This window comes from Phaethon aethereus, assembly GCF_964289735.1.
Source record: "Phaethon aethereus genome assembly, chromosome: 16".
In the NCBI taxonomy this organism is placed as follows: Eukaryota; Metazoa; Chordata; class Aves; order Phaethontiformes; family Phaethontidae; genus Phaethon; species Phaethon aethereus.
The window spans coordinates 16992591-17008360 of record NC_138592.1 but is presented as its reverse complement, the minus strand read 5'-3'; the positions used below and the strand labels follow the sequence as shown (position 1 = coordinate 17008360).

Below are 15770 nucleotides of genomic sequence, written 5' to 3'. Positions count from 1 at the left end.
GGGCTTCTCTCCACAGGCTGCAGCCCTTGCCAGGAGCCTGGTACAGTGTGGGATCTTCACGGGCTGCAGCTCCCTTCAGGGCACCTCCACCTGCTGTGGTGTGGGGTCCTCCACGGGTTGCAGGTTGGATATCTGTTGCACTATGGTCCTCCATAGGCTACAGGGCAAGAACTTGCATCACCATGGTCTTCACCACAGACTGCAGAGGAATCTCTGCTCTGGTGCTGGGAGCACCTCCTCCACCTCCTCCTTCACTGACCTTGGTGTCTGCAGAATTGTTTTGTTCACATATTCTCACTCCTCCCTCCCAGCTGCTGTTGCGCAGCAATTTTTACCCCTTCTTAAATATGTTATCACAGAGGTGCTACCAACATCGCTGACTGGCTCAGCTTTGGCCAGCGGCAGGTCCACCTTGAAGCCAGCTGCAACTGGCCAACCTGGGGGCAGCCTCTGGTGTCTTCTCACAAAAACCACCCCTGCAGCCCAGCCGCTACCAAAACATTGCCACATAAACTTAATACAAGGATGATGAGGTGGTGTCAAGGGGAGCATGGGGGACTCAAGAGAGCATGAGGCAGGTGAAGTAGCAAGAGGAGCTTGAAATTTGAACAGGCTGGAGTGATTGCCATAGACCCAGAGGCCATCGCCAAAGTAAAAGTTTGATTGTGTTGGTATGTTGTGACACGTCATGATAGTGACCACGCGTTCCAGGGGTTGCCAAGCTGTCATGGCATGACCTCCAAGTGTTGGGTGGTCCCTGCCATAAGGTCAAAGGGCAGTTCCTGGGGAGACCAGATCATCTAATTGGGCCAACACTACATGACTAGGGTGCCATCACTCAGTGCTGAAGGCTCACTGTTGAGAGAAGGGGTTAAGGGAGTCTTAGCAGTTAATTAGTAGATGAAGCTTGAAATCTTGTTAGCTATTGTGTGAAGTAGTTAAAGCAGGAGAACTGTAGTTCCTCCCAAAGACAGGTCCTGATAAACTGAAAGGAGCAAGAAGATTTGTGGCTCCTCACAAGGACGGTCCCTGATAAGAATTAAGAACTTACCTCAAGAAACTAGCTCTGCAGTTTGGATAGAAGCCAAAAAACAACGGAGCCTGCGCAAAGTCAAAAGGTTACTAGCGGTGATGAAGAGGAACCACCGGCCTTCATCCCCACGACCCCCGACGACCACCACCAGGAGGCAACACGCAAGCGCAGATGGGAGGAGAACTCATTTTAATACGAAGCGGGGATAGATCATGCATATGTATAGGTATATTGCTAAACTTTATGTATATGCAACACTTTGCTGTATATATTTGAAGTAAGTGCCTCGTTGGGCGCGCACGGTTTTTGGTGGGACTACCCCCCCGTGCTGCCCAGCGCTGAATAAACATACCTACTTTACAATCTTACAGATTGTGGAGTCTTTTCCGCACGTCAGTTTTGGCGAGCCAGGCAGGAGACTCTCTGCTTAACCGCGGGACCGGCTGTGGAGCGGACGCCCCTGGGCGCGCCTCGAGCACTTTCCTCGGAGGGGAGTCCGCTGCCAGCCGCTCACGGCGGGAGCAGACAACAACCTCCTGAAGCTGCGGAAGAAAACGGTATGTTTTATGAGGGGAGCCTGTAAGTCGTACGCGTGGCCGGGGCAGCTGGTAAATCGCGCGGAGACGTCTGGCGTGCAGCACAGTCCCCGTAGGAGGAGGGTACCCTGTATGGGAATAGGGGGATTTGCTGACCGAAGGGGAGGCCGCTAGCGATCTTGAGGGTAGATCGAGCAAATCCGAGGTCACCGCTGCATCCCAGTGTCGGGAGCCAGGATGGACCTGCTAATGACTAGTATATAAGAAGCAGGAGAAGGGTAAGTGGACCTCCTCGCAATTGCGGTAGGGTTATTATTTTATATATTTGCAGCTGCTGGATGGGTGTTACCTGGAGTGATGAATGTATAAATTAAGTACCCGGGAATTTTATGTTAAAAGTCTTTGTCTTTATGTGTGTAATATATAGAAAGATTGTGAATACCTTTATATGTTAATGAAGAAGCGGGGCAAAGGGAATTACTCCTTCAGTGGTTCGGGCTCGAACCTTGGGGATATCTAAATGAAGGAAGACATTGGATAAAAAGGGGAAATGAACAATTTTTTCTGAGGAGCGTATGTGACTCCTGCAGGGTGGAAAGTGGCCTCAGATTGGGAACAACCTTCAGACGTTTTTTGTAAATCCCAGTGTTGGTGGACAAATAGGAGTAATTCCCTGTTTTGTGTGTGGAAAGGAAAATCTAATCCCGGAAATTTGGGAAGTGTGGGAAAAGAACTGGAAAGAAACCATAAAGAAGTCTAAGGAACAGCTTGTGTGGAAACTTATTGAAAAGTATATCAGAAACTAAAGTAATAGAAGAGCTTTGCAAAAATGGGTAACACTCAAAAGGGAGTTTTAAAGAAAAGCCCCCTAGGCTGTGTGCTTGCTCATTGGAAAAACATTGCTGGGATTGGGGGAACAGAAAGTAAAAAAACCTTTATTAAATATTGTAATCAGTGGTGGCCATTGTATAAGTTAGAGAATGATGCTAAGTGGCCACTTAATGGATCTATAGACTATAATACCCTTTTACAATTGATGTTGTTTTTAAGGAGAGAAGGGAAATGGGATGAAGTTTCATATGCAGACATGTTTTTCACCCTCCGAAACCATCCGGAGTGGCAAAGGGACTGTGGAATGGTGCCACCACAGGACCCCCTGGTACTCGCACTTGAGCGGGAAAATAATAAAGAACTTAGAGGTAAATTAAAGCGATGTTGCTCGGCGTGCAGCATTGGACAAAGATGCATTAAAGTAAACAAAACCCACCAGGCACCGGAACCAGATTTAACTGACCTATTTAAGCCTCCCCCTCGATCTCAGGAACGGGATGTGGACTCAGACGAAACTTCCACCCCCCCAGATAGCCCCATATCTTCCCGCACTAGGGGGAAGTCTGCTCCAGTGGCCTTACAGGCACCTCTCCGAGAGGCGGTAGGACCCGAAGGTGGGACAATGCTAATCAGAGTGCCTTTTTCTATTGCTGACTTACAAGGATGGGAAGGGGCTGCGAAGGATTACAGAGCTGATCCAGTGAGAGTAATGAGGCATTTTCAATTTATTGTGAAACAGCACAACCCTGACTGGAAAGATATACAGTTATTATTAGAATATATGACTGAGACAGAAAAACAGCTGATTTTACAGACGGCAGGGAATTTAGCCGAAGATCATTATAAGAGTATAGGAGGGGACGTCAAAGATTATTTTCCTCTCCAAGATCCGAAATGGGATCCTAACAAATCCTCACATATGGAAAGATTGCAGGGGTATCAGGAATGGATTTCGAGAGGAATAGAAAGAGCTATCCCCAAAACAATAAATTGGTCAGCTTTGTATGCAGTCAAACAGGGCCCCTCCGAGTCCTCGTCTGAATTCCTGAATCGGTTGAGAGATGTAATGCACCGTAACACACCGCTAGATCCTGGGTCAGAAATAGGGATACAACAATTAGTTTCTCTGTTCCTGGGTCAATCTACAGGGGACACCAGGCGTAAGCTTCAGAAGCTACGCACTACAGAAGGAAGGAATCTGGAAATATTGTTAGATGAGGCATGGAGAGTGTTCAGCAATAGAGAAGAAGGATATAGACAAGGACAGCGGAAAGTAATAGCGGCTCTCAGAGAAGAGGAAGGAAAAAGGTACAAACGAGAACCACCTCAGTTAGGCAAAGACCAATGTGCACTATGCAGGAAATTTGGTCATTGGAAAAGAGAATGTCCAAACAAGGAAAAGAGACGGGGCTACCAGATTGGGAAGATGGTAGCCCATGTAAAAGAAGATTGACGGGGACCCGGGGAATCTACCCTAGAGGATCCGCTGGTTATAATGAGGCTAGGGAAAGAACAACAGGAAGTGGAGTTCTTAGTTGATACAGGGGCAACCTACTCGGTTTTGAATCAAGCCTTGATGCCCCTGGGGAATGATTACATCATGGTAAAAGGGGCGACTGGCCAAAGCGAAAAGGCATATTTTTGCAAACCTTTGAAGTATAAATTTGGAAAACAATGGGGGATCCATAAATTCCTATATATGCCTAACTCCCCAAAGGCCCTTTTGGGAAGAGATTTGTTAGAACAATTGGGTGCAAAAATTACATTTAGAAAGGGAGAGATTATTCTGGAGATAAAAGACCACGATTATATTCAAGTACTGAGCCTATTTCTAACCAGTCTTCCTGGAGAAGGAGAGATTAGTGAAAAGATCCTAAATCAAGTATATCCTGGGGTATGGGCCACTGATGTACCTGGAAGGGCAAAGAATGCCCCACCCGTTGAAGTTAAACTCAAAGGAGGTCGGCAACCCGTAAGGGTTAAACAGTACCCCTTGAGGAAGGAAGATAGGGAAGGGATCTGACCAGTCATTGAAAAATTTTTACAATTAGGATTATTAAAAGAATGTGAGTCTGATTTTAACACACCTATATTACCTGTCCGTAAGCCTGACGGGTCATACCGCGTGGTCCAGGATCTACGGGCTGTAAATAAAATAACTGAGGACCTTTACCCCGTAGTGGCGAATCCATATACCCTGTTGACTGTATTGACACCCGAGCTAACTTGGTTTACTGTTTTAGATCTAAAGGATGACTTCTTTTGCCTCCCTCTCCATAAAGCCAGCCAAAAATTATTTGCATTCGAATGGGAAAACCCCAAAACTGGTCGCAAAACTCAGCTCACTTGGACGGTGTTGCCACAAGGATTTAAAAACAGTCCTACCATCTTTGGCAACCAGCTCGCAAAAGACCTAGAATCTTGGGAAATCCCGTCTGAAAAAGGGAAACTGTTACAATATGTAGATGATATCCTGATCGCCACCAAAACAGAGGACGATTGTATGACCTGGACGGTGAGTCTACTAAATTTTTTGGGGCTTCAAGGGTATCGGGTATCTAAGAAGAAGGCCCAAGTAATACAGCAGAAAGTGATCTATTTGGGCTACGAAATTAGTGCGGGACAGAGAACTTTGGGACAAGCCCGCAAAGAAGCAATATGCCAAACCCCGAGACCTCAGACAGTAAAAGAATTACGAACTTTCCTGGGAATGACTGGGTGGTGAAGACTGTGGATATAAAACTATGGACTTCTTGTTAAACCATTGTATGCATTAACAACCACTGAACAGAAACACCTTGAATGGAACAAGGAGACCGCACGAGCCTTTGAGCTACTAAAGAAAGCTCTGATGTCGGCTCCGGCCCTAGGGCTCCCAGACGTGAGTAAACCGTTTTTCCTTTTTTCCTACGAGAAACAAGGAATCGCTCTGGGAGTATTAGCACAAGATCTGGGCCCCTATCGACGAGCGGTTGCATTCTTTTCCAAACAGTTAGAAGCAACTGCGAAAGGTTGGCCTGGATGCCTGCGAGCAGTTGCAGCTGTAATATTGAATATACAAGAAGCCCGAAAATTTACTCTGGGCCAGAAAATGACCGTCTTAGTGTCTCACACCGTATCCGCAGTGTTGGAAGCGAAGGGTGGGCATTGGCTTTCCCCACAAAGATTCCTGAGATATCAAGCTATACTGGTAGAACAGGATGATGTGGAGATCATAGTTACTAACATTGTCAACCCAGCCTCTTTCCTCAGTGGAAACACGGGGGAACCAGTGCATCATGACTGCTTGGAGACTATTGAAGCAACGTATGCAAGCCGCCCAGATCTGAAAGACAGCCCTACGGAAAGCGGAGAAAACTGGTTCACAGATGGAAGCAGCTATGTCCTAAGTGGTAAAAGACACGCGGGATATGCCATTACCACTAGTCAAGAAATAATAGAGTCAAGACCTTTACCCATAAATACTTCTGCACAAAAGGCAGAAATAATTGCTCTGACCCGTGCCTTGGAGTTGGCCCGAGGCAAAGTTGTGAATATCTATACAGATTCAAGATATGCTTTTGGAGTTGTACATGCGCATGGAGCAATTTGGAAAGAAAGAGGGTTATTGAGCTCTCAAGGGAAAAATATTAAGCATGCAGAAGAAATTTTGAGACTGTTGGAAGCAATCCAACTTCCTGAGAAAGTGGCGATTATGCATATTAAGGCACACCAGAAAGTAAGCTCAGAATTGGAAAGAGGAAATGAACTGGCAGATAGAGAGGCAAAACAGGTAGCCAAAGCAGAGGTAAAAACAGAAGGAGCTTTAGTCCCCGACAGGCGAATCTCTTTAGAAGGTAAGCCAAAATATACCAAGGAAGATCAAAAACTTATTACAGATCTGGAAGGATTATACAATGAAGAGGGGTGGGCTTATACCCCACAAGGAAAACTAGTTATTCCCTCTTGCCTAATATGGCATTTGGTAAGAGAGGAACACAGGAAGAGGCATTGGGGAATAGAGGCTCTATATAAACATTTAATTAGAGAAATTGTGGCCAGAAATTTATATACTACGGTGAGACAGGTTACTCAGCAATGTGATCTTTGCCTCCAGATTAATCCCAAGAATATTCCCAGGCTAGAAATGGGCCAAATTGGGAAAGGCAATGGGCCTGGGCAACAATGGCAGATTGATTTTACAGAACTTCCAAGAAAAGGGGGGTATCCATATTTATTGGTATTAACTGATACCTTTTCAGGTTGGCCAGAAGCATTTCCAACTAGAACCGCTGAGGCTCGAGAAGTAGTTAAAGCATTAATACAAGAGATAATACCACGTTTTGGGGTCCCAATGATAATGTCCTCTGATAGGGGACCACATTTTGTTTCAAAAATAGTACAACAAGTTAGCCACCATTTAGGCATAGATTGGCAACTTCATACCCCATACCGCCCCCAGTCAAGTGGCCAAGTAGAAAAAATGAACCACCTGATCAAGCAACAGATTGTGAAACTAGGACAGGAAGCAAACCTAGCCTGGCCTCAGTCTCTTCCTTTAGCCCTCTTGCGTATACGAACTAGGCCAAGGGCGAAGGAGGGACTGAGCCCATTTGAAATCTTGTATGGACAACCATATGGAATACAGAGAGGAATATCCATACAAGCTGGAAACGAAATCATGACCTCTTACATGGTTGCCCTAGGAAAACAACTCAATAATATTAGAAAACACGTAATTGGGACTAGGGGGAGAGGTTTGGATGGACCTGTACATAATATACAACCAGGAGACTACGTATATGTAAAATCTCTTGCAGAAAAGACTCTGGAGCCACAATGGAAAGGACCTTTCCAAGTCCTCCTTACCTCTTTTACAGCAATTAAAATTAAAGAACAAAACGCTTGGATTCATCATACCAGAGTCAAGAAAGCTCCTCGGCTACCATGGAAGTCAACATTAGCTGGACCTTTGAAATTACGCCTCCAATGAAAAGACGAACCCTGATCGTTTGTATAATGGGACTATGGGCAAAAGCTGTGTGTACATGGGACCAAAATATGTATGTACAAATGACTAAATCAATAGTAGATAACATGAACTTGTCTAGCTGTTGGGTGTGCATAGCTCTTCCCAGAGGTCAGATGGAGATACCCACTTTTGGAGTCATGTCTTCTAATTGGTCTATAATTAATGAAGTCACTGAGGTGGACATGTGGAAGTCAGGAAACACATCCAAACTAGAGTGTCAAACTAAGGTGACAATTAGAGAAAGAGGACCTAAATTTGAACTTCAGGTCCTGGAGGGAGGAATATTTTTTGAGGGATGTAAGAACAAGAGCTCCGAAGCATGTATTAGCGCCCCTCAATTTGGAAGCTTTAATTTGAGCACCATAAACTGTACTATCATTGATTTACAGAACAGGAATCAATCGGAACCTTAAGTAACCTGGTTAATGACGACCTACTTTGAATGGAATCTATCTTAATATAACTGCCCAAAGAAGGAGTAACGTGGCAAGCCCAGTACCTATATGTCCAACCCCTCAAGGGACTTGGTGGTTATGTGGAGATGGACGTGCACAAAAGATATTACCCAGAGCTTGGCAAGGGACCTGTACTCTTGGGTATCTCACAACACAATACAGGATCGTTAATCAAACTGAGGTACCTTCAGGAGTCCTGAGGAGCCCCTGGGTACGAGTAAAACGGAATAACCCATTGATAGATAGACCTACTAGTTTTCACAGTTTCGCTCGACGGTTCCTCCCTTGGTTAGGAGTAAGCGAACTTGAAAAAGCTATCCTAAACATATCAGCAACAATGGAGTTGTCTTTAAATGCAACAGGAGATGCCCTGTTGTCTCAGCAAAAAGAAATAGAGAGTTTGCGACTGTTTGCGGCACAGAATAGGATGGCTTTAGGTATTTTATTTGCTAATCAGGGAGGAACATGTGCAGTGATTAATAGTAGTTGTTGTTCTTACATTGATCAGAGTAAAAGAATTGCCGCAGACATCAACCAAATTTGGAAACAGTCAAAAATATTACACCTAGTAACACTAGATGACACTTCACTGGGTTTCTCTGATCTTTGGAATAAGTTGACTTCTTGGCTCCCAAACTTGACTTGGTTAAGACAATTATTTGTTCTGATAATTGCGATTATCTCTTTGGTTATAACTCTCTGTATTACAGTTCGATGTGGTCTCTGGTGTTTTCAGAACACAGGAGACTCTTATAGTGAATGGAAGAAAAACCAATTACGACGCAAATTGGAATCTAACAAGTACTTTGAAAATGTTAGATAAAGAAACATTGTATTAGAAATAGTATCAGAAATAAATCTAGTAAAAGAATTTACTAACTTTTCTAAAAAGGGGGGACTGAGAGAAGGGGTTAAGGGAGTCTTAGCAGTTAATTAGTAGATGAAGCTTGAAATCTTGTTAGCTATTGTTAAAGCAGGAGAACTGTAGTTCCTCCCAAAGACAGGTCCTGATAAACTGAAAGGAGCAAGAAGATTTGTGGCTCCTCACAAGGACGGTCCCTGATAAGAATTAAGAACTTACCTCAAGAAACTAGCTAAAACTGACTCTGCAGTTTGGATAGAAACCAAAAAACAACGGAGCCTGCGCAAAGTCAAAAGGTTACTAGCAGTGATGAAGAGGAACCACCGGCCTTCATCCCCACGACCCCCGACGACCACCACCAGGAGGCAACACGCAAGCGCAGATGGGAGAAGAACTCATTTTAATACGAAGCGGGGATAGATCATGCATATGTATAGGTATATTGCTAAACTTTATGTATATGCAACACTTTGCTGTATATATTTGAAGTAAGTGCCGCGTTGGGCACGCACGGTTTTTGGTGGGACTACCCCCCGTGCTGCCCAGCGCTGAATAAACATACCTACTTTACAATCTTATAGATTGTGGAGTCTGTTTTCCGCACGTCACTGTCAGGTGCCCTGACCCTTGACCAGTTGTAGAAGGTGGAGGCTCATGTGCCTTCAAGACTGGGAAGACTGAATACATGGCTTCTGTCTCTTATCTGCAGTTATCTTCTGTGGTGAGCATAGGGTGCAAGAAGGAGCTGAGGCCAGCCATGACATCAGTGGGAAGTGTGTCTGTGAGCTTCTGGGGACCATAGGAATGAGGGGTGGCTCCAGCCAGGAAGAGGAAGAGTGCTGCCATCCAGTGGGGACTTCTGCCCCAGTGGCACCAGGACTCTATAAGCAGGACAGGCATCAAGGCTGTGGCTCCTCATGGAGCATGGAAGCTGGGGTCCTTCACAGGGTCCATCACAGGATTCCTCTGTGGGAGCCTGTGCCCTGGGCTCTGGATCCTCCTGCCAGCTGGGTGGGAACCTTGAAGTTAGAGTAGGAGGAGGGTGCTTTGACCCTGCATGCCTTTGTCCTCCCATCGGTAAGAGGAAAGTGGGGGTTTGAAGAAGTCCTAAACACCTGGGTCCTCCTCTAGCTTGCAGGGAGGAGGTTCCTTATGTCCTGGATGTTTGGTTGCTTCTGCAGACTGTAGATGAAGTGTTCAGTGGAAAGAGAAGGGTAGGGTGCCTGCAAACCTGGACACCTGTGTTTATCAGCCTTTTGTGGAAGTAAAGTCCAGGAGTTAGAGCAGGGAGCATGTCCTAATGCCTTGGTGACCTGCGTTCTCCCCAAGGCTCCTCTTCTAGCTAATCAGCAAGCCACACCTCCCCCTGAGAAAGGCATACCCTGATTATGACTGTAAGAGTAGTGGCTAATAGGACATTTGAGAAGATCCTGAGGAGAAGCGTGCAGTTATTATATAGGAGAAGTGTTGGGAACCCCCTGCCATAGCAGAGGGGATGCCTGTGAGAGGACACACTTGAAAATCTAGTTGCTGCTCTTCTTGGCTGCTCTCTGGGGACGGTGTTCCCTTTCCCTTCTCTCCTTCTCCTTTTGTTCTGGTTCCTCACCCCCCAATATACCTTTTGCCTAAATTTACAGTCAATGTCTGACATCAGCTGTAAATGTCAGCAGCAGGTCTGACAGTCTATTTCTGTCAGTGACTTTGAAATCAACTCTTACTAAAAAAAAAAAGCATTCTCCACCACCCACCTATCTTTAAAACTCAGTTCCCAGCATCTTTTTTCACCACCACTCTTTTTTTGGCTTTTAACAATTGCAAACTATAGGTTTGGATTTTGTTTGCAATGAGTAAACTTTCCTTCCACTCTCCCTTTTCTTCTTTAGTGAATTCATTCTGTGGAGACTCATGTAGAATTTAAACTTTCAACAAGACAGAAAATATCTCATTATCAGGAGTTGAAGCTGCTGATTCTGCCCTGAAAGGACAGGTTGTTCAAACCTCAGAATAGCCAAACAGGAAGCAGCTGTGCTCAAGACAAAGACAGAGTGTGACCTTTGTCTCAACTGTTCTTGAGATTTCTCAAGAACTTTTTAGAGTCTGATGTGTAAAACAGATCACTGAATTGCTTGATGGGAGAAGGAGCACTGTTGGCTAAGGGAAAGGACTGTGCGTCTGCCCTCTACCTGGGAAGAGGACTTCTAGTAAGGTTTCACTGACCACTTCTTCAGGGTCAGTCCTCTAATTGATTGTCCTTTTAGTAAGTAAGTGGTTTGTATATTCACATCAGCTCTGGAAACAAGAGTTAAAGAATGCCTTTATTACAAAAACATAAAAGCAGTCTGCTGACCAAACAGGAAGTCAGCAGTGCCAGGAAAAAGAATGTAAAGAATTAGGATTAAAATGATCATTAAGATAATTGCAACAAAACCTCTCATTTGCACAACCAAGGGCAAGTCGTTAATAGTGTTTTTGTTCCCAGCAAAAACCAGGAAGGAAAGATAACATGTTAGAGAGTGCTGGGTGCTGTAACTCTGACAGTCTATCCCTCCACTGGGCGAGGAGGGGGCTTTTGTAGGCTTAAGACAGGTGGTTGAGAGGAAGGATTCCCGGCTCCTCTTAGTCCAGCCCATTTCTCCAGCCCGTCAAGGTCCTTCTGAATTGCAGCCCTACCCTTCAGTGTACCCTTCAGTTCTCTCTCCTTGCCAGTGTTTTTGTTCTCACTTACTCGCATTTTGTCCCCAGAAATCATTTGCCTGAAATAATGCTTTATAGATTCTAATACTCATCATAAGGAGAGGTTTGACGGCGCCAGCAGAATCTGAGAGGAATATAGGTAAAAGGCAGGGAGTGCCCTCGCCCAGCGGAGTTGATCCCATTTCTCAGATCTATGAGCCTTGATTCTCTGTCTTTGGCTTGGCAGAAATCCTTCCATTAAGACAGAGGTCCTGTTTAGACTAGGAAAAAAAAGACTGACGTTACATACAAGTTTGCTAACATTAGCTAAATTCAATTACTTTGCCAATGAGGAGAAAGCTAATGAGGAGCCACCAAAATCAGATTACCAGCAATTGCTCTCCAGTTTTTTTCACTTTTAAATACTGTGTGAGTGGGTAAACCTCATGAAGGTCTTTCTTCAGAGTTACTGTATGTCAGGTTTTATTAGTTACAACCACATTGGGATATTCCGAGTTATTTATTGACACAGTATGGTATATATGTCTGTTTTAACGCAGACATGTCTATAGACTAACACGAATCAGTGTTTTGAAACAGGTAGCCTATGAATCTCATGCTCTTAAGAGATGTAAGTGCACTGTCATCTCATCATTGGGTAACAGCTGCTGAAACAGATTCAAACCACATTTCACTTCTGTTTGGCATTCTAAATGTCCTGAGCGTTTTTCATAAAAAATCAAGCCCCTAACATCTCCGACTTTCTCAGAAAAAAGTGCGTTACCCAAACCTTATGTGACCCCAGAATTATTTCTTAATATCCTTATACCATGGTAATCTTTATGCCCTGAGGACCTCTGACCGTCTCCTGATGATGATCATCTTTTTTCTCTGCAAAGTAAGTGTTGGGCATTTCGCTTGTTTTAACACAAGTTCTCCTCCCTGTCTTTATGCAATATTCACGTGTCTGAAGGAACAAGAAACACTGGAAATGCTGAAAAACTAAAATTGTTTTCTTAAATAAAAAGCTTGCCCGCTTGTAAGAAAAAAGTTATTTTGTCCTTTTTAGTTTGTTTTGTTTCTGCTTGCATGAATGTTAAATCCCAGGGGGATTATTTCACTTCACTTACTATTGGTGTGGATGTTTTTCAACGCTCGTATGTAACCTTTGGTTTCATGTTCTTTTGATGTTGGTTCTGTATTTATACACACGTACCCAACCTCGATGAAAGTTGTTCTGCACACTCATTAAATACAGTTTTGCATTCCTTTTGCTTTCTCTTAAGACCAGGCTCAGAAGGAAACATGATTTGGAAATGGAGGGAGGGTGTTTATCTGTCTTTAGATAACTGAAGAGCAAGGTCAGGCTCTGCTGCATTAATTCAATTTTTAGCCAGCCAGCCAGCCCTATTCACATTTCTAGCATACCTACCTGGAAGACTTGAGAACTGATAAAGTTTAACCCCTGTTGTATCTAGAAAAGATACGACTTCTCCTGTGCTTTCCCTTTTGGCTGGTTCATGAGTAAGGACATGCATACTTGACTGACATAAATATGCATTTTGCCCTGAGCGCCTGTGAAGATTCACCGCCTCAGGGAGACCGGGGTGCACCAGACCCATAAAAGTACACGGAAGCGCAGTCTGGCGACTGCTGCTGCTGCTGCCAGCACCACTGTCAGAGGATGCAGTAGGGTTCAGTAGCTGGAATGTACATTCTTACACCGATAAAAAGAGCTTAGGTCTCTGACTCGGTCCGATACTGGGATCACGATGTCCTGGTTTTGGCTGGGATTTTTCTTTCGTTTTTCTTCCTGACAGCTGGTATAGTGCTGTGCTTTGGATTTGGTATGAGAATAATGTTGATAACGCACTGACGTTTTTGGTTGTTGCTAAGTAGTTGTAGTGTTTCTACTCAGTCAAGAACTTTTCAGCTCCCCGGGCTCTGCCAGCAGGGAGGTGCACAAGGAGCTGGGAGGGGGCACAGCCAGGACAGCTGACCCAACCTGGCCAAAGGGATATTCCCCACCAGATAACGTCACGCCCAGCGTATAAACTGGAGTTGTCGGGGTGGGGGGGTGGGAATTGCTGCTCAGGGATGGGCTATGGATCACCGGGTAGTGAGCAATTGTTGCACCGCGCATCACCAGTTCTTGTATATTCCTTTATCACTAATGTTATTATTGTTATCCTTGTTGTTTCCTTTTCTTTTGCTGTCCTGTTAAACTGTGTTTGTCTCAACCCATGAGGTTTTTTTCCCCGAGTCTCTCTCCCATCCCACCTGGGCGGGGGGTGAGCGATCAACTGCGTGCTGCTTAATTGCTGGCTGGGGCTAAACCACAAGACACGATTAGCACGGCACAGCAGTATGAGACCAACAATCGCCTGAAGGCTACAAGTGCTGGCACTCCCTCAGGTCCCTGCAGATCTGATACGATGCAAGCTCCACTGTTAACGGAGTCAAGGGAAAATGGAAGCAGTCAACAAGATGAGTAAGACTCAAGGGGAACATCCATGGAATATTCTCTATTTTCAGGCAAGTTCCAGTTTTCTGACTTTCCTCCGACCCTGCCTGACCTTGAGGCGAGTCAGAGACTAGACCTAGGTGAATGATGTTGTTTGGCCAGGGCCAACAGATGTGTCTAACTGACAGTGCCTGGGGTGGTCCCTTCCTGACAGCCAGACAAAACTCGGCCTGAAGCACAATGCAAAGCTGTGCCCATCAGGACAGCCACAGTGGTTTTTGGCGAGAGCTCTCCTACTCCTCACCTGGTTCTGTAGCTCAGATAATCGACTGCAGCGAGCAGGAGACTCCTCCTGTGAAGAAAACGCAAGCGTTTCTTTTTAGTCTCCAGTTTGGTCGGGGCACGGTTGAATATATTCAACTTCCGTTATTAGGTCTGTACTGGGGGGCTGCTGCCACTGGGAGTTGCCATTGTTCCTCCTTGTGGCCACAGCCTCCTCCCACCAAGTCAGATTCTGTCCTCACCTCCCTAGAAGCAGGCATCTTGTGCTGGTCAGACTCCGAGAGAGAAAATCCACGGGCATCTGGCAGCGACCGACCACCATAAACTCTCTTCAGTCTCCTCCGTTCACGTTCCACCTGCACGTTGCAGAGGAGAAAGGGTCACAGAAACCTGCCACCGAACAAGGAGCAAAAGGACCTCTGGACATCACGCCATGGCAAGAAGATGTCTGCTCAGAGACTGTTCATTGCACCAGAGAACATTACGGGCAGAAGGTGCTCGATGTAGACTGTGCAAAGAGAAAGAGCAAGAGGAAACAGTTCCTGACACACACGAGAGTCAAATGGGTGTGTGGGCGAGAAGGGTGGTACCGGAGTGAATGTGCATTTGTGAGGGCAATGGGGTGCCAGAAGAGAGGGAAAGTAGAAAAGTGTGTGTCCACAGGGGGAAGTGGGAGAGGGAAGGAAACAAGCAGAGGACTCCAAAGCGCTGCCTGTGCAAATGTGTTGTGCTCCAGAGGACCGCGAGGCTTTGCAGAGGCGGCGAAAGCCTGTTTTACCTGCTCAAGAGTCCTCCTGAGCTCAGCATTGAACTGCTGCAGCTCCGTCTTCTCATGTGCCAGCCTCGCAACTGCTCGCTGCAGGCATTCCAGCCGCTGCAACAGGAGTCCCTTCTCCGAGAGCCACGGTAGCTGCTCCCCTTCTGCAACAGCCTGCTGGGTGTCCAGAGAGGAGATTATGGGAGCTGGTGCCACATAAAGGTTAGGAGGGCCAGGATCAACACGCCAGGGAGAGTGAGCGGACTCGGGAATGGACAGTGCCAAGTCCCTTCTTCTCCTCCTGGTCCACAGGCCAAAACAACACACGTTCTTCCTAGGGGCCCTCCTCCACATCAACTTGGAGAAATGCGCACAAATTTGCCTTCGTGCTTTTTGGACTGTGGCACACGGACATCCTGAGTGTGCAGTGAAGCTTTTACCCTGATCAGGCAACGCTACAAATTCCATTCTATTTAATACAGTGGAAAAGCTGCACCTCAGAAATCTGCACCTCTGAAAGCATCCTCTAAGCACCGGCAGTGTAGCTGCTGTTCAGACATCGCTATAAAATTCTACCAAGTTTAGCGCATTAGTTTGGTCCGCTGTGCCCTTTCCTTTCCATGCCCAATCCTAACCATGACACGCCGGCTAAACTTGCCTAGACAGGAGATGGGAATTACCCACCCCCAACCTTTGGACTTGACTGAGTTTTCACAGCAAGCTCTGTAGTTCTTTGAGTACTTCTGGACTCAACAGAACACATTCGAGCATGTGAACGGTCTCTGGCCGCAGCTACACAGACAGGCAAGCCTGCTGGCTGCAATCCTGGTTTCTTTGGCCAAGCAGGTCATATCTTTATGGGAAAC

General features: G+C 45.7%; 1 protein-coding gene across 1 annotated transcript in view; it reads right to left on the bottom strand.

The window, feature by feature from the left end:
- Positions 1-14106: 14106 nt before the first annotated feature.
- The window catches only part of LOC309410752 (uncharacterized protein), a gene marked incomplete at its 5' end in the record, with an annotated part of 61450 nt that continues 59786 nt past the window's right edge, over positions 14107-15770 (bottom strand). The window contains 2 exon segments of the mRNA XM_082007198.1: positions 14107-14503; positions 14926-15081. Coding sequence (XP_081863324.1) covers positions 14282-14503; positions 14926-15081 — 378 coding nt within the window. The 3' untranslated portion in view covers positions 14107-14281.